We start from the raw sequence: 18,068 nt of genomic DNA, 5'->3' as shown, positions 1-18,068 counted from the left end.
TCATCAGTCTCCTGTCTCCAAAGTGAACTGTTCAATATGCAGAAATCTTTTAGAATGAGAGATGTAATTGTGAGATTCTTCAGTGTACGGTATTTTAGTGAAGGTTTCACGAGTCCATCGCTTTCACAAACTTTTGTTCTCCGAGTGTCTTTCTCAGGTGGAGAAGTCTCACTGCAGGTAAGAAAAGGCTTGGGAACCTAAAACCCACCCAGGTTTGTGTTGATTAAGATCATGTATAATGACTAGCGTGAGCTTGCAGCATGCCTTACTGCAGCACCGGGTTTGGTTCTTAGACATCCTCATGCCTTCCCTGGCGTTGGGCTTTTTTTGATTCAGAAAGCAAACTTGCAGCAGCTAGTGCAAGGGGATTATGCGTCTTGCAAACTTACTTCCTTTCAAAAAATTTGGGGCTACTGCACCTTGGCTAGAATTTTCAGCATCAGAACAACCTCAAAAATCTAATGAAACAAACCAAAAATTAAAAATACAAACATCAAAGCTCTAAATTTACTCTGTTTTACGTATCTACTGCTTGATAGAGGCAATTAATTTGGCTTTTTTCGTTACAGCCTAGTATCCACCATTTTAATCACTTAAGCATTCATATGTTCGTCTGTTTGTGTACTTGAGTAGTAATTCCTGTGCTTTCCCCAGTCTTAGGCCTGTTTCTAAATCCTTTTGCTTATAATTCCTGGATTGCAAGCATACTTTGGATATAGCAGAGCAATGTCTGCGTAGGGTTACATGTGCAGAGCCAACATTGCGGTAGATCCCTCTTTTGTCAAGATGTTCAGGTTGAAGTACTTCTGCACTCTTCCACTTACCAATGTTGAATGGTTTCGTCAAAAGACATTTGGTGGCTGGGCATCTGCTGCTAAAAGTAAAAAAAAAAATAGTTTTGATGCATTTCTTTAAGCAGCTTTTCAGTATTTTGGGCAGACACACGCACAGCCAGCATTGCTAAGTTACAGCAAGCAGCACTATGAAGATTTTAAGGAGCTTACTCATTTTAAATGTTAAACCTGTTTGTTTTCTTTCTTTTATTACTGTGTTGTTGGTGTGAACAGAGGAACTGTTCTGACTCGATGTGAATTAAGAGAGGGGGGGAGTATCTCTCCCTCCCACTCCTCAAACAAAGCACTACTATAAGAAACATCTTAAGTTCTTCTTAAGTAAATGAAATTTGGCTTGAAAAATGCTGGCATGTCTTTCTTGTTTTTCTATTCGAGTAGATAACTCTTTCCTATTGAAATGTGAAGTTTTGGCCTTTTCCAGAACTTGGTTTTATTCCAGCAGCCCAGTTTTAATCATCTGACCTAGTGCAAGAGGAGAAGACGACGGGATGGTCCCAGTTCTTCTGCCTGAACATGTGATCCTTTCCCTTATTCCCTCCCAAGAAGTCCTTTGCTTTTATAGACATTGTATTTTGGAAGAAATGGCTCTCCACATAAAGGTGGCAAATTCCAGGAGATCGTGTAATTTGGAGAGCCGGGCTACGAGTGAAATAATATTTGTGGAAGGAAAGTATAATGGACATAGTTGGAGCTCGGCGCACGGAGGGAGCTGGGATCATTGCAATGCCGGGGAATAATGAGAAAACCCTGACATGTTTAGGGAAAATAAGTCGGGCCTTACAAAGACTTCACACCATATGGAAATAGGGAAAACTGTCTTTCACAACTACAGTGCAGCTTTGCAGTTTGCCGAGGCTTGACACCCGGGAGTGGGGCGGGAGAGGAGCTGGGAGTGGGTGGGCGGCGGAGACTGCTGCGGGCGGGCTGGGGGCAGCGGCGGTGGCTCCTCTCTCCTCTCGCCGCTTACCTTCAGCTAGACGGATTTTCCACTCAGGCGTGCCTCGCCAGATGTGTAACAATATTTATAGCCTTCAAATCTGCCTGCCTTAAACAAAAACAAGGATGGAATAAGGAGGCTGGCGCCCGGGCTGTTGCTGGTGAGGCGGTGGAAAGCCTCTGTGCGGGTCCCAGTGTGAGCTTTGCGTGACCTTTGATTGCGAAGGAATCGGCAGTGAATTTTTTCCTTTGTGAGTCACTCATTCCCAGCCAAGATCAGCTGGAAGTTACCAAAAGCTTTTCCATTTGCCTTCTGGTCAAGGGCTGGAGGGGGAATGATTGAAGAGGGGCAGGATTCGCGCTTTGGCAGGGCGAGAGGCACTGCGGGCGGTGAGAACTCAGCGCGGGAGCGAAGGAGGTGGTGGGTAATGCCGTTAATCTCTTCGTCCCTGCGCTGCCCGAGCTCGGAGCAGGGATCTTCCCAGCTCTGGCTGTTTTATAGCTCAAGCCGGAAAGTTATTCAGGATGCTGACGCACGTCGGTGTTAGCACATGACGGCAGACACCAGGAGAGTCCTGACGGTGATGGGATGGCAATGCAGGCCAGCAGCTGAGCCTCACGGCTCCTCGCGGACCTGAAATCTTAACCTGGAGGCATGCAAAGATGTTAGTTCTGTCGTGCAATGCTATTCCTGGTTTTCCCGTCACCTGAGAAAAGAGTATTTGTGTGCATCAGTGGCAGAGGGAGTGCTGGTCCGTACAGGATGGCCGGAGAAGCCACAGGTTTGCATAAAGCAGCACTAGCAAAGGGGGCTTTGTGACGGCTTTGCTGAGGAGCCATTCTCAAACTGTTTTCTTTTTATTAACACAGTGCTTTCCTATGTTTAACAGAATGCTGTGCTGCCTAATGGCTTTATGCCAATAAATAAAAATACGTGGAATGTTTTCAGACATTGGCTTTATATATATAGATAGCAACGCTCAGATAAAGCCCGAGGAGATGGTTTGGTTAGTTTTTTACTGGTTTCAGATGACTTTTTTTTCATCAGTGTAGCTTCTGAGCATTGATTGAGAGGTGGTAACACCTGAGATGTCAGCCCCTTGTTCGGGGACATGGGGTGAAACTCTCTGACCATTCCTTATTTTTGTTTTGGAGAGTAAAAGGCTTCAGGGAATCTTCCAGACAGATTTTGCAATGCTGTAAAGAAAATGTAATTTTTTCCCAAAGTTCTCTAGACTTAATGGGTGCCATGTTGATGCCCTTGGAATGGCAGGTTTGCTTGCAGAATAGCTCATTGGGCACAAATGACATCATCTTTTAGCGTGGCTGCTTTTGGTGTAGCCCTGAGAGTGCCTCGAGCCTTTTTTTGGTGACCTTTCTTTGTTGATTCCTACAGAACAGGGAAAAATGGGCTTGTTTCAAATCTGCTGACGGGGTTGGTGTCATCTGCTTCTCTCTTGTGGCTCTGCTGTGTGGCACCTTCCCTGTGCCCCTGGGCTGGGGATGCTGAAGGTGGCACCTTTGTTCCTGCAAAGCACCCCCTTCCCCTGTGTCCTGCTCCTCGCGGTGGTCTCTGGAAGGGACAAACTTCCATTTTACCCCCCACTCCAGGCCCAACTCCCATTGCTGAGTGTGTCTGCTCCTGCACAGAGGAACTCCCCCTGCTCAGTTTCGTACCTGTCTTCTGCAGAGCGCCTGTTCCTCACAGCCTGCATCGTTTTCAAGAGAAACTTAAAAAGCCCGGAGATACCGGTGTCTGCTTCTGTGTGTGTTGTGACATGGGAGGATTATTCATCTCAGAAAACTGCAGCTGCGTACAGTCAGTGATAAAAAACCAGACTGAACATTTTGTGCCTCATTACTACTTGAATGCGCTGTACCATTCTCTCTTGCTATTTCTAGATGGCTTCCTGTTCTTTCTTAGTGACCTTGCCTCGTTTTTCTGGTACACAGAGCTGACTCCAAGACTTAGACCCGGATCCCGCAGAACTTAACTTCTGATGGAAGTAACCCTGGGGAAAGCTTTTGCAAGATCAGAGCATTTTTACTCTCTTTGAAGGCCAGGGGGGTGACTTCCCTCATGCTCAAAGTCAAGATCTTTTCCAAGAACAATGAGACCAAATCTCCACACAGAGGGGTAGGTAATGTCAATAAATGCATAGAGCGGCTTGGACACCTTTAAGCCCCATCTCTCGGTTGAGCTCCATCTCAACATGAGGAGGAACTTCTTTCCTTTGAGGGTGGCAGAGCCCTGGCACAGGCTGCCCAGAGAGGTGGTGGAGTCTCCGTCTCTGGAGACATTCCAAACCCGCCTGAACACGTTCCTGTGCAGCCTGCTCTGGATGACGCTCTCTGGCAGGGGGTTGGACTAGATGATCTCCAGAGGTCCCTTCCAACCCCTGCCGTTCTGTGATTCTGTGAAGAAGTCGTCATGCAGTAGACTGGGTCAATTTGGTCATCTTCCTACTTAGCATTGGTGGTTTCTGGAATGAAGCTGGGTCTGCACTGGTCCTTACAGACCTACTCTAAAACTGGTAAAAGAAGCATGTTTCCTTTTGGCTTCTTCTGAGATGAGCCACAGTTTGTTGGCTGGAAGGAGCAGAATGAGAAACTCCAGATTTTCCAAGGTTTGAGAAGCGTAAACGAGTGTTTGAGATGCAAAAACCTCAGTCAAAAGTGACATTACAGATCTCACTGAAGTCCGTGGACGCAGTGGCTTTCATCCTGTGAATCCTTGTACCAGTGTCCATGGAGTCTGCTGGTAACGGCCAGCCTTGTCCTCCTTGCACCATTACTCAAGTTTCTTCACTTTGGGGTTTACAGCTTTCCAGCAGAATATGGGGATTTTCTGAGCCCTCAGTGGTGGGAGATGAAAAGCCGGTTGCCCCCTGAGCTCGGCTGCTCCGCGTTCCTTTGGTGAAGCCAAAGAAGAGACATTCACCCAGTGCACTTTCATACTTAATCTGCTGAGGTTGGACTTAAATTGGACTGACTTTTGGGATTTCTGAAGGCTGAATGCCTGACATAAATAGCAGAAATGGCAGAGTTCACTGGGTGACAAACAGATACAGGATCTTTTTTTTTGGTAGCACACGCTCACTTTTTCTGTGGAGTCCAAACAGCTTTTGAAGTGGTCAGATTTCCGTTCTTTCATCCTTTATGGCATGAGTTCGTCTCCCACTGAAATGTGTGTGGGGCGCAATGATTTATTTTTCTTTAACACTTAGAAGCCTTATGGCCTCTATTCAAATTTAGAATTTCAAAATAAGCAGCATGAGAAGGAATATTTTGCAGTTTGTACCTCTGACTTTTCAACATCAATTTTATCATATTTTTGAAGTAATTAAAATAAATCGGAAGTAGTCAAAGAGAACACATAGAGAATCAGGGCATGTGTAAAGAAATGCCCAAGTGAGTCCTACTGTTATACCAGGAATATTGACCTGTTAATGTATGCCAGCATTGATAAAACTAACATTCATAAACTTTTTAAGTCCTGTTGCTGCGTATGATCTCTTAACAAAATTCAGCTATTGTATGGGATAATGAAGTTGCATTTAATAAATCATGTTGTGAATAACTTCAGTCATGTACACGCAATACAAACAATGTTGTTGTATTAATCTCCATGTTTTAGTTTCCTATTTAACTAGTGGTGGTGTGTAAAAATGATAAATATTGTATTTACGCTGCTGGCATGTTACCTTTAAAAACGATGCTTCTGCTGTGCTTGCAGGAGCATCGGATGATGTTGAACATTGATTTTTAGCATGCAACCTTCCTGCAGGCACCGCAGGTGCTGGGGCTGTCACTGCCTCATGTCAGAGGAAGAGTGGCACAGTGGAGTCCGCTTCACCGCTGTGTCCACCCTCTCTCAAATGGAGCTGAACCCGAAATCACCTGCAAATGGCAGCTGGTGCCGTGTGTCAGCAGCCACGCTGCCAGCAGTGGTGCTCTGTCCTCCCTGCTTTTTCCTCCCCACCCCGCACCCCCCGCCCCTTTTTTTTTTCACCTTGCTTTTTTTGAGAAACACTCTAGTGAGGTCTCCGGGCAGGAACACTCTGGTGAGGTCTCTCATCTCTGCCAGCTTTCTGGTTTGGTCGCTCTTCCTTCACACAGGTGACGGTGAATGGTGGATCAGTGGCTACAGCCACTCTCCTCTTTTTTCTTTATTCATATTTCTTTCTTTGAAATGACCAAACCCCAGTGGTGGCTTCTCTAGCTGCTCCCATTACAGGATCTCTTTGTCCTACATCTCCATTTCTGAGGCTGGTTTTAGCATAGCATTCCCACTCCAGCTCCTCTGCTCCCTGCACCCTGAAACACTTCCCTGAGGATATAACTGCTCCTCCAGGGACTGAGGTCTGATCGCTTACAGCATGATAAAATCTCATTTGGCATTAAACATCTGGGGCTCCTTCCTTTCAGGACAATTTATAGGGTTCTTTGATTTACAGAGATTCCTTATTGCCATCCATGGTCAGGTGGATGTTACCTGTTCCTGGTGCAAGGTGTACGGATTTCTCCTCCCCTTCAATAGTAGCCATGTAAAGCACAGCAGAGGCAAATGCAAGGTGTTTTCCTCACCTTTAGAGGGGAAAATGGGAGAATGAACACGCTGGATACTACGAATTGAACTCCCTGCTTTCTGGAAACGCTCTCAGATACTCTGCTTCTGGAGAAAGGGTAAAAACGAGACTGGAGTGGCAGTCAGGGAGCAAAAGGCACATACAGACACATTCCTAGCGCTATACCTTTGCAGATATTCTGGGCTTAGAGGGTTGAAGCTGTTGTGCAAGCTTTCAGCCTTTTAGGAGAGGTGAGGAGTAACGGCATGGAAAGGAAATGGGGATACAAAATTATATATCCATATATAAGCTGCCAAACTAATAATGTGGGATCTCTTCACCTAGAGCTGGCGATCAGGGAACAGAACCATCGTTCCCTTTCCTGGAGACATTTGAGCCTCATAAACTTGAACACCAGACGTTCTCAGTAGGGTATGTCTAACAAAGATCAGCCTCTTGCCCAGGAAGCTGTCAGCTGGGAAGGATTGTTTCCCTGTGTAGCGGAGAGATGCTGGCCGCGGGGACATCTGGCACCGGGCTGCCTGCTGTCAGCCTGCCCGAGAGCTGGAAGGGGGCACGTCCAGTATACCTTCAGCTGCTGATGTGTCCAAGAAACGAGATGACAGACATTCATTCTTCTGAGCTGGGCTTTTGGATTTTTGTGTCTTGGCTTCTGTTGAAAACCACAACGTTTTCTCCGCCCCCGTCTCCCAGTCCAACCGATTACTTCTGACTAGCCTCCGGGGCTCCAGGAGATATCTGCCGTACTGCCCGGAATGAAAACACACTGTGACGGAGCCAAGAGAGCAAATCCTGAAACTGGAGCCCCAGCCTGAGACTTCAGTAAACAGGATGGGGAGAACATGAAGCGGAGAGTCCAGCCAAAGCAATGGCCAGCACTGAGATCGCTCTAAAATAACCCAATACAACAGTTCTCCCAGAAATCTGTCAAAATCTGTGCTTTGCTTCCAGCCATAGGCTAATGATTTTTCGGGGGGCGATTTGATGTGTATGTGTCTTTGTGAATTCTTTCGTGGTTATCACCTACGATTTTCCTTTATTTTTACAGAATCTCAGCTCCGCATCCTTTTAAATACCTGATTTAACCCCTCCAAAACTGTAAAACTTTGCCAAAGCTGGCCAAAGCCTTAAAAACTCTATTTGCACCCAAAACCCAGCCTTGCTGCCTGCTGGGGGAGAGGATAATTACGTGAAGCTTCTGAAGGCGTGTAGTGAGTCGTGCCTTAGCTCAGGACAAGTTCAGGGGTGCTGAAAAGATCTGCTTGGGGTGTCTTTTTGGTCTTGTCTGGCATTAAATTGTCAGTTTTGAAGCTAGTATTTTACTTACACATCCTTACAACTCCTTTGAAGTTGTCGCCTCCATCAGAGGCCAACCTCTTGTTCAGGGGTGGCAGATGAAGTAGCCATACAAGGTCTCAGAGCTTGTCTGGAAGAAGTCCTCAGGCTACGGTCTTCTTGTGACAGGCTGGACCACACCAGCGTGACCTTGGTCTGAGATGGAAACTACGTGCAAGGGGGAACGCTGACCCATAGGTGAAGGATCAGGCTACCTTTTCATCAGTGTTTCTTTGACGCTAGCTGCCGTGTGCCGGGCGCAAGTCGGAATCGCTACAGATACAAAGAGCAGCAGAAAGTGCTTTGGGTGACGTCCCACCATGCTGGAGCACCTTCAGTAGGTGATCTCAGGCACTGTCTGAGATGCAAGTTAGGAGTTGGACACAACGCTAAGTTGCTTTGGATCACAGGAAACATTTATAGGCAATGGACGCTGACTGTTGTTCACCCAGTCCTGCATGTGTGATTATCTTCATGAGTAAGGGTGAGCTGTCTGGGCACAGGTAGTTTTATGCTGTCTTCCACTAATTGCATTAAGCTATTCAAAATATATATTATAAAAACCTAGGAGCCATAGTCTAAGCTTCAAAACCTCTCCTGCTTTGCAGATTTTAATCAGTTTTACCATGGCGTGTGAAGTAAATGACAGAAGCACCTTTAAAACCACAGTTGTATGGGAAAGGAGAGCCGAGGAGCGTGGGCAGGGAGCAGCGCCTGGCTTTTGGGGGAAGAATAAGGCAGTGTCTGCGAGGTACTGGGATGCAGGAAGGATCCGCATTCTTGCTACTCATCTGGCAAATCAAGGAGTGGCTATGCGAGTTGTAATGCCACATGTCTCCGTGAAATATGTCCTCATTCCCTCTGGTCAATGGGATCTGTGCTGTCAGCACCACGTGCTTCCCAGGGCGCATGGGCTGGCTTCTGGGCTGAGGCTGTCGGAAGATTTCGGAGTGCTCCCTTTTCACTTCTGTTGTAATGACTAAAGGAAACGGGTTTAGGTCCGCTTTGCTTAACAAGAGTTTTCTTTACGCAGTGGAAGTTGGTGGTGTGCTTACTGATAACGAGTCAGTCCCTGTTCTAGGCGGATGTGCTTGACAACTGAAGACAATTGAGGAACATGGGGGCAAAATCCACTGCAGCGCCGAGCCCGTGCGGCTAGCTGACTGTGGATAATTACCTGGAAATGCTCTACAGTCTCCTTATTACATTTATTAATATTAATATATGCTAAAGGAGCACCAGCAACACTAACTACGGGTACAGTTGAGCATTTGTGCAGTTTTCATAAATAGTGGAAGCAGTGATATTAAACACATGCAGGAATCCCCATAGTTATAAATATTTACAAATATTTATTTTGGCGAGAGCACCTAATTCAGATGATCCTAGCTGCGCTCCCTGATGCAGTGTGCACGTTTGTCACACGGCAGGCTCCTCAAATTGATGGCTGAATTAGTCCGAATGCAAGGGATTTCCCGTGGTGCATCACTTCGTATTTTTCAAATATTTAAATTTCATTACAGTTGGGGGAAAAAAACCACGCTGCTCCAGCAACACGCAGTTAACACACAGGTGGTGCAGGGTCGGCGTTGATTCATTTGCCAGCATGAGAGATGTAATGTATTATGTGGTACGTGAGCGCGATCTCGCTCAGTAATTAATAATCCTTATCAGAGCCACTGAGGCATCTCTCGGCGGGCTGTGAATTGCAGTTCAAGAGATGCTTATGAATTCCCAACTTGGGCACTTCCCAAAAGACCCGAGTGTGGGAGATTGTGTCCCACTCAAATCCTGCTCTGAAACATTTTACCTTTAGACATCAGTAGGCTTTTTTTTCCCCACCAAGATAGTCAAAGGAAGGTTAAGTGTAAGACCAAGCCCACAATGTGTGGGTATTAACCTTTGAAGAAGTTTAGTGCTTGGTGCGGGAGGGGTGTAGGACCATGCTGCACTTGGCCGCCCATGGCTCTGCATGCTTTCTACCTGTTAAAATTTGCCTCGATTGCTTTAACTGAAGCAGAAGCTTGCATTTTTGTGAAGTTTCAGTTTATTTTGTGCACGGGACAGCTATTTGTATGTTATCAGGTTTCCTGCTTCGCCTGTTGGTAGTGGGTTCTCTTGCTGCTTATGGGTCTTTTTTTCACAGAGCATCAGCAAAAAACCCCCATTTTTAAATAAGAAAATTAAATTTTAAACCCTCGGAAATATAAAATTGGGGCACAGTCTAGCATCAAGTGAGTTTTAAAGCTACAAAAGGTCTTCTTGTGCAGAAAACTGATTTAATGTGATAGTTAGATTCTCTCTGGCTCTATTATAACAAGAAGGGTATTGTAGTAACCAGGACGAGCAGTGCCAAGTCTCACCTTGGGTCGGACCCCAAATCCATATCCGAGGCCCTTGGAGCGGTTGTGAAACCTGGATGCGAGAGAAGTGGTGGCGTCTCCGTCTCTGGAGACGTTCCAAACCCGCCTGGACACGTTCCTGTGCCACCTGCTCTGGGTGACCCTGCTCTGGCAGGGGGTTGGACTGGATGATCTCCAGAGGTCCCTTCCAGCCCCTGCCATTCTGTCATTCTGTGAGTTCTTTTCACTTTTCATGGATACGATTGTAAAGGTTGCTTCATTTATTTTTTTATTTTATTTTCCTTTTTTTCAATTTTGAAAAGATATGAAAACTGTATGAGGACCAGGCTTTGTGGAAACTGGGGTCAAAATCAGTGGCAACAATACGTCTCTAATGAAACTTCTACAAAGCCATCCAGATACAAATTGGTCTTTTCATTTACATTTCACTACAGATGTCAATGAAAGCACAGTTCCTTCTAAAGCATCCTAATGTATGTAAACCATTGCGGGAAGCATAGCATGCGAAGCCTAGGAGACTGCAGATGGAGAGAAAAGGCTCCTGATTTCATAAAAATAACAAAACCTGTTTTAACATATTGTGCATTAAATATTGTTCATTTGCATACTTTCTATGGCTAGGTTATAAAAGCCCACCATGTGGTGGACTTGTTGGAAGTCTGAAAAGATACTCTTTCCCCAAACGGAGATGTGTTAGTGGAAGCTGCTGCTTAATTATAAAACAAAAATAACTAGTTTTCTCTAGTGTTTTTTTTTTTGTTTTGTTTTTTTACTTTTGCAGGTTTTTAGAGTCTGAGTATGTTGTTGTTTACATAAAATTCAATAGAATTAGGAAGGAAAACATAGGTGCAATCACCGCAAGTTCTGCTAACCAGGGTTCGGTGTTTTACAACAGTCTGCCTGCTTGGAATCGGCAGCAGCAGGGACTCCTCCGTCAAGAGTTTCCAGCAGATAGCCAGGCAGATTGTAAAGTACCTCTTACATCTTTATATAGAATTGTATAATTTTATGTGTATTGTATATAGTGTATCCACGGCTGAAACATTGGAGAGTACAAATGTACACCACCACAAATTAAAATAAGAAATTACGCTGTCAAAAGTATAAATAGAAAAATGTGTAAAAGGAGAAGGAAAAAATCAGTGTACGTGGGGTGGGAGGTTTGCTTACACACATGCTGTCACGGTTTGGAGAAGGATGGAGTGAGACATGTCATCGGAGGGAGCAGGTTCCCTGTCTTTGTAGCCATAGCTTGGGTGCATCCCTTTCCACATAGAGGATTTCGTGAACCTGGAGCAGTGGGTGGTATCTGAGCACAGGCACCCATTAAGTCCAGCCTTGGAGAAGTATCAGCTATCGCCAGAGCGGTAAGGGTTTGGAAGGTTGAGGTTGCCAGCTTAAAATCAATCTGCTAGTTTATAAGCTGCCAACGTAAAGAGTGCGGTGCTGGCATACGGTGATTGGGGTGATGGGGAGCCTGCATTCGGGGGGGTTTGCAAAGGCAATCAGAGCAGCCCAAATAGTAGGCTTTAGCATGTATCTTGCCAGAGAGGATGCAAATGAAATTGGGAGGTGGTAAATCTCAGTTTTAGCTTTTTTTTTTTAAAGAAAAAGTAATTTTCAGTGGACCTCAAAGGAGAAACCCTGTGCCAGGGGAAGCGCCTTTTGCAAGCCCCATGGAGATCCTTTCACACCTAGCTGAGCTGCGAGCTGCTGAGACTTGTCGTATGTCGTCTGCTTTTCCACAGCCTGGCTTGCTCCTGGCTGGCTCTCAAGATGTGGGATGTTCTCTGAGCACTGACAGGTACTGCCCCAGGGCCTGGTGGGTTGAACCGTCGCCTCCAATCCCTGGTGGAATCCCCCCTGGACCCAAAAAGGATGCTCTGGACTGGGCACATCCACCCCAAATTTCTCAGGAGGTTGGTGTGTCCACGCACATCTTCCAGGTGCTGGGATTTGGAGATCCAAGAGGGGACTTGCAGAGTGGATGGGGGCAGGAGCCTTTGGTGCTTCAAGTCTTGAACATCCCATTTGATGAAAGCTTTGCAAAGCTTGACCTTAATTAAGCAGCTTGTCTCTCATGTCTTACTGTGAACAAGTGTGAGTCGAGAGGGCAAGGCAAAATTTTACCTTGAGAGATTGCTGGATATTTTTTTATAATGAATCAATTCTTTTTTAAGTAGGCTCAGAAACGGGTGGTGATCGTGCCCATAAGGCAGCTAGTGCTTTTGCATTTAGCTTGAGGTGTGAGCTTTGCATGGCACGTTGGAAGTGAGCAGTGTTTGATGAAGTTAAAAAGATACAGTTGTCCCGGTCCATGGGAACTCTTCTATATACAGAGAGAGAGAGAAGGACTTTTGGAGAAACCAAAGTCATATATAATTAAAGGCTTATTCAAAAAAGCATACGCGCAAGGGAACTGAACTGTTCTTGCAAAGCCCACATTGATGATTGCGTATTTTGCTGCGAGTGCCTGATGTGGTGAGCTCAACGATATTCCTTCAGCTCATGATTTGCACATGGTGAACATGTGAGTGTTCATAATTCATGTGTCCTAATGGGGTTTTACTTAAAACAGACGATGGAGAGAAAATGAAAGGTCTACCTGGAGTAGCGGTTGGAGCGTCTCAGTGCAGGGTCTGGGCACTGGACTGCGGCAGGGCAGTGGTGGCACAAGCAGGGACCCAGCCTCACCCTTTGGCAGCAGGAAAGTGGTCGGGGAAGGATCTGCCTGGGCAGAAGCTTTTTCGTCGCTTTCTCAAGTTGGATGCTTTCTGAACAGGATGCTTGTGCCTGTCGACAGACTGTGCCCTGGAGCCGGGAGCATATAGTGACAGTGGTTCAGTGTAAGTGCTTTACTGAGCTAGAAATCGGGCTACATGAAGTGAGTTGTGGTGCAGGAGCCTCTAGAGGAGGAAAACACCATTTTTTTTGTTTCTATGAATTAAGCAACATTATTGTCACCAGAATGCAGCTTCTGGTTTTAGCTCTGGGAAGTCTGACAGTGTTAATTTGCTCTTTTTCCCTTCCTCCCTTCTCCACAGCAGCAGCAGGAGATGTTGGCCATGAAACATCAGCAGGAGCTGTTGGAGCACCAGAGGAAGTTGGAGCAGCACCGACAGGAGCAGGAGCTTGAGAAGCAGCACCGAGAGCAGAAACTTCAGCAGCTAAAAAACAAAGAGAAAGGAAAAGAGAGTAAGTATCAAAAGCTCACTCGTTTCGGTGATGGCAGGTAGAGCAGATGAATGGAAGCCATAAAGCAGCTTTATAAAGCTGGAGAAACGTTCGTGATGGCCTCTCTACAGAGCTCAGCTGCATGGGGAGCTTGTGTGAACTGTTAGGAGGTATTGAGGGCGAGAGAGAAATGTATTTCTATGCTTTATCTTCATTTTTGTCTTACTAAATGCCATTTTAGCGTTTTTCAAAAGGAAGCGTATCGTCTCTTTACTTGATTTAACGTTTTTTGAAGTATTTTTGGCAGCATTCCCAATGGAGGCAGAATATTAAGCCTATAAAATACACCAGATGCACGCTGCATTTCTTTTCCTTTTACTTTTCTCAATTTCACTCTTTTAAGATGTAGACGCGTTCTCAGTTCTTAGCTTTAAAGTGTTTTCGTTCAGAAAGTACTTCTTTCATGAGGTTACAGATTGTGGTTGGCTTTCCCACGTGTCATTATGCGCTTCATGCGATTCAGTAAAATGATTATGGCCTCACAAATCCCCTTATCAAAGATACTTTGGTTGCTTGTTTGGTTTTCTTTTAGAAGTGAATGGGAGGAAAAATACCTTGCCAAGTTGTACTATCAACTTGTTAGGTCTTCATTTCAAGTGGAATAAAGAAGCCTGTGATGGAAGAAGCGGAGAGGGCTGAAGAGTAGCAGGAGATGGGATGCTGTCTGGGGACCAGGAAGAAGATAAAGCTCTGAGAAGTATTTTTCTAATAGGAAAGAACTGGGGTCTAGGAGACTTAAAAAAAATACATATCTGAAGGTTGAATTCCCCATTCCCTTCATGTGCATCTTGCAGCGGCAGACTTTAAGCTGCAGCCAAAATGAGGGAATGCACAGACCTACCCCAGTATCTTCGCAAAGCAATTCATAGGAGCTCCATCATGTCTGTGTGTGTTTGGTTTGGGTTTTAATAATTTTAAATACTAGAAAGACCAAAGGATCAGAATCTACTTAAAAGAAGCAGTTTAACATTCAGGAGTGAGTAAAGGTGGTGATAATGCAGGTTTGGGAGTCTGGTGCCCGGCTGGCTGCCACGTGCGATGCTTTCATAGAATCACAGAATGGTTCAGGTCGGAAGGGACCTTAAAGATCATCTAGTTCCACCCCACTGCCCTGGGCAGGGACACCTCCCACCAGACCAGGCTGCTCAAAGCCCCATCCAGCCTGGCCTTGAACCCCTCCAGGGATGGGGCATCCACAGCTTCTCTGGGCAACCTGTTCCAGTGCCTCACCACCCTCACAGTAAAGAATTCCTTTCCATTGTCCTTTGGCTGTTTTGTGCTATTTTCCAAAGTAAAGGCAGTCAGTTCAAACTATATGAAAGGTAGCAACATTCCCACTTCACCCTGCTCTTCTCATCAGCTGTTGATATTGTATCGATGTTTTGCTGGGCCTCTCTGCAATATTGATAACCTGGCTAGTCTCATTAAAGAGATTTTCAAATAAATAAAAATGCCTGAATCTCTGTAAAATGGCAAAACCATTGAAGCACCTTTTGGATGAAACACATAGGTGTAGAAGAAAAAACAGAATTTGGGGATGTTAAGTTGAAGATCCTGTTCCCATGGCTACAGTTTTATTTTTAAATGACTTTTATTTAAGTACTGTGGTGTATAATCATTATAGCACCTCAGCTCTTAAGAATACTTAAGTTATTTTTCTCACATCAGAAAATTTTGCTAAGTGCAACACATCTAAAATTATCCTGTAATAGGTGTAGAGTATATTCTCCCTTCTTGCTCCATCACTGTAAGCCAAAATATATTGTTTTGTACTTTTTAAAAGGCAGATCACAAATTGGTTTAGATTAACGTAATATCAGCTCCTTACATCCTCATCTCAGGAGCCTTAACCTGTTCCTCATGAACAACTTGTGATAGCTGGTATCATAAAGCTTTTGCTCAAAATCATGACTTCCACGAAAGGAAGGAAAATGTATATGACATAATGGAGGGTTTTGCACAGGATAAGGAGCGATGGTTGGTTGTTATGTCTTTCCGCTGTCAGGGTTGAACCTAGAACTGTCCTCCACATCAGTGTTTCCAGGCAGGCGTGGTCTGTCTTTCTCCTTCTGGCCATGGACCATTCAGTCCCATGCTGCTTGGGCAGCCTTGGACGACGGCTTGTCTTGGACTTTCTCCTACAAGTTGGCTGGCTGTGATCAGCCCACGCTGTCATTCAGGGTTTTCTCCTCTTAATTTCCATTTGTTCTACTCTGCTCTGGCATTGTGTGACCTCCTCCTTCCTGCAGGAGCTTGGTCCTGCTTCTGCCCTCCCTTATTCTCTTCCAGTGGGAAGAGAAACCCCTGCCTTATCCCATATTCAGATACTATTTGATCCTGGGACAATATGTAACTTGGTTTTGCCGCTGCGGTGGTAACCTGTCTCAGTCTTTTGGCTCTTTAGAGCCATCCTGTCTGCGGTACTTTGCTCATTGTGACCCTCTCCTGTTTGCAGTCTCTATCAGTTGATCTGCTCTTTGCTCCCTGCTCCTCTTAGACATTCAAGCCCTGTGAAAGGGATGGGCCAGCTTGTGAGCTTCATGGCTTTCCCCACCAGGCACAGCTGCTGCCTGCGCTCTTGCTCTTCAGTTCCTTCTCTCTTGTCCTCCTTTTATTCTGCTGTGCCTTTCACTTCCATTGGGATTGGGTCTTACTTCCTGCCTGTGCATTTCCATCCATAGGGGCTTTTGATGTCTCACCTCTGCTCTTGTCCTCTTACACCCCTGCATGTTGTACTCTGCCACGTATAGGACAGGTTGTCCCTTTCTGCCTTTGGAGTCCTCTTTAACATCTTTCCTGGATATTGCACAGTGCTTCTGTCTGTCACAATATGACTGTGTCCGAAATAACCCAGTATAGTGTATTAAAGGGGAGGTGGATTGTTTTTTTTTCTTTCTGATCTTTCAACTCCAAGGTCAAAAGCTGAGTAATGGTCAGAAGGTCTTGCATGACACCTTGATCCATGGCTCTGGCATCGCCCAGGGAAGGGCGAGCCTACACATTTTTATCTTGTTAAGCATATATGGGGCCTTTCAGCTTCTAATTAAGGAGAAATACACACCAGGGGAGCTTCTGTAAATCTCAAGCACCAAAAAGGTTTAGCTTCAGGTCTTCTAAATAACGTCTCATTCATCCAAAACTGACAGAACGCAGACGTGTTTGATTATTTTAAAGATGCTGATAGGTAAAAGGTGACAGTTTTTGGAAAGAGATTGCCTTTGTGCGTGAATTTGTCACCTATTTTGATCTAGCCATGCTTGCTACACTTGTATGAATTTATCTCCAGGTCATCAGTTAAACTTCCTTTGTGGGGTACACACCAAACCTACATTTATAGAGTGAGTGAGAAACACAGGGCTCCAAAGGAGTGAATTTTCAAGCTTTTCAGTGTGGCTTCAGTGGTTAAACAATATTACATCTTCAGGCAGGTGCTTTCTAGAAATATTGCCATTTTCTTATCTTGTAGAGGTACAAAAAATTGTTTCCCCGGTCTGTCAAATGTCATTGTTGAGTAGGATCCAGGAAACACAAGATCACCCTGTCATATTTTAAGTTTTTATTCCCAGCAGAGCAGACAGTTTTCCTGGCCTTTTCATTTGCTTGTAGCCCAGATATTTTCCTTTGGAATTCTTGCTTTACGCCACGGTATAGATGAACCATCATTTTCCACGTGTTCTGCTTACCAGACTTGCTATGCATTACTCCATCAGGAGCTCTGCCCATGAATCTGTTCTGTCAACTGAATGATGATTTTAATCCATCATTGCTGTAAAACACACTGGTCTCTATTGTGGAGGAAATAATGATTAGAAATTACACAGTTGACATTTTAACTCTGCGCCGCAAAATTACTGACTTTCTTCTTTAAATGTTAGATTTTCTATTTGAAGAAATAGATTGCACACTTGTAAATGAATTGGAATATTATGTAGGTCTTACTGAACACAGATAGTTTTGAACAAAGAGGTCCCTATTTACAAGAGTTTTCAAGACAAAAATCTACGTATGAGACATTCGTCTCATTCCCCTTCTGCTTGCAGATGTGACATTTAAAAACTTGAGTGTACACGAGACCCTTTTTCTTAAATACCTTTGATTAAAAGAAAGCTGGAATACCTAGTACAAGTGCTTTATTCTAAGTGTACTTTTTATTCAAGTGTAAAAATCCTCTTCAGAAATCTTTTATAGTGAAATGATAAATCTCTGATTAAATCTCTGTTTTCAAACATAAGTTGTGATTATATGCAAAGCTAAAGAAAAAAAGCGGGGGGGGGGGGGGGGGGAAGATAGCTCCTTACTGGAGGCACTTTATTCTTTTCTCTTTGAAAGAAAAGGTCTTCTTTTGGACTGGAAATCAAAGATTTAATTCTGAATCTTTTGAGAAATTTAAATTCTTTAAAGTGTGTGAATTGATTAAACAACCTTTTTTATTTCTGACATTTCAGGTGCAGTGGCAAGCACAGAAGTAAAGATGAAATTACAAGAATTTGTCTTAAATAAGAAGAAGGCATTGGCACACCGGAATCTCAACCACTGTATATCCAGTGATCCTCGCTTCTGGTACGGGTAAGTGGTACTGGGCTTATCTTTACGATTCAGCCGGTGCCACCTTTTTTGACCGTTGCTGGAGATGTGGGGAATAGACCTGATACATTCACTGAATGAACCAGAACAGTGGTAGAACGAGGGTTTGTCTTTGCTGTGCATTACCAAAATGCATTTTTCAGAGGGTTTCAGTGTGAATAATTTTCATCTCT

At 44.7% G+C, this 18,068-nt stretch overlaps 1 protein-coding gene across 23 annotated transcripts in view; it reads left to right on the top strand.

Moving 5' to 3' along the window:
- Nucleotides 1–18,068, top strand: part of HDAC4 (histone deacetylase 4) — a 415,745-nt gene that overhangs the window by 139,256 nt on the left and 258,421 nt on the right. For 19 of the 23 annotated variants that reach the window (XR_008467801.1, XM_054209794.1, XM_054209784.1 and 16 more), the window contains 2 exons: nucleotides 13,122–13,272; nucleotides 17,757–17,877. Coding sequence is in view for 22 of the 23 variants with exons in the window: in XM_054209794.1 (XP_054065769.1) it covers nucleotides 13,122–13,272; nucleotides 17,757–17,877 (272 nt within the window). In the remaining variant the exon portion in view is untranslated. The remainder of the gene's footprint in view (nucleotides 1–13,121; nucleotides 13,273–17,756; nucleotides 17,878–18,068) is intronic. The other 4 variants (XM_054209774.1, XM_054209777.1, XM_054209773.1 and 1 more) reach the window with 2 other exon arrangements.

This window comes from Rissa tridactyla, chromosome 7, assembly GCF_028500815.1.
Source record: "Rissa tridactyla isolate bRisTri1 chromosome 7, bRisTri1.patW.cur.20221130, whole genome shotgun sequence".
In the NCBI taxonomy this organism is placed as follows: domain Eukaryota; kingdom Metazoa; phylum Chordata; class Aves; order Charadriiformes; family Laridae; genus Rissa; species Rissa tridactyla.
The sequence above is the reverse complement of the archived record's forward strand: the minus strand, read 5'-3'. Positions and strand labels throughout refer to the sequence as shown.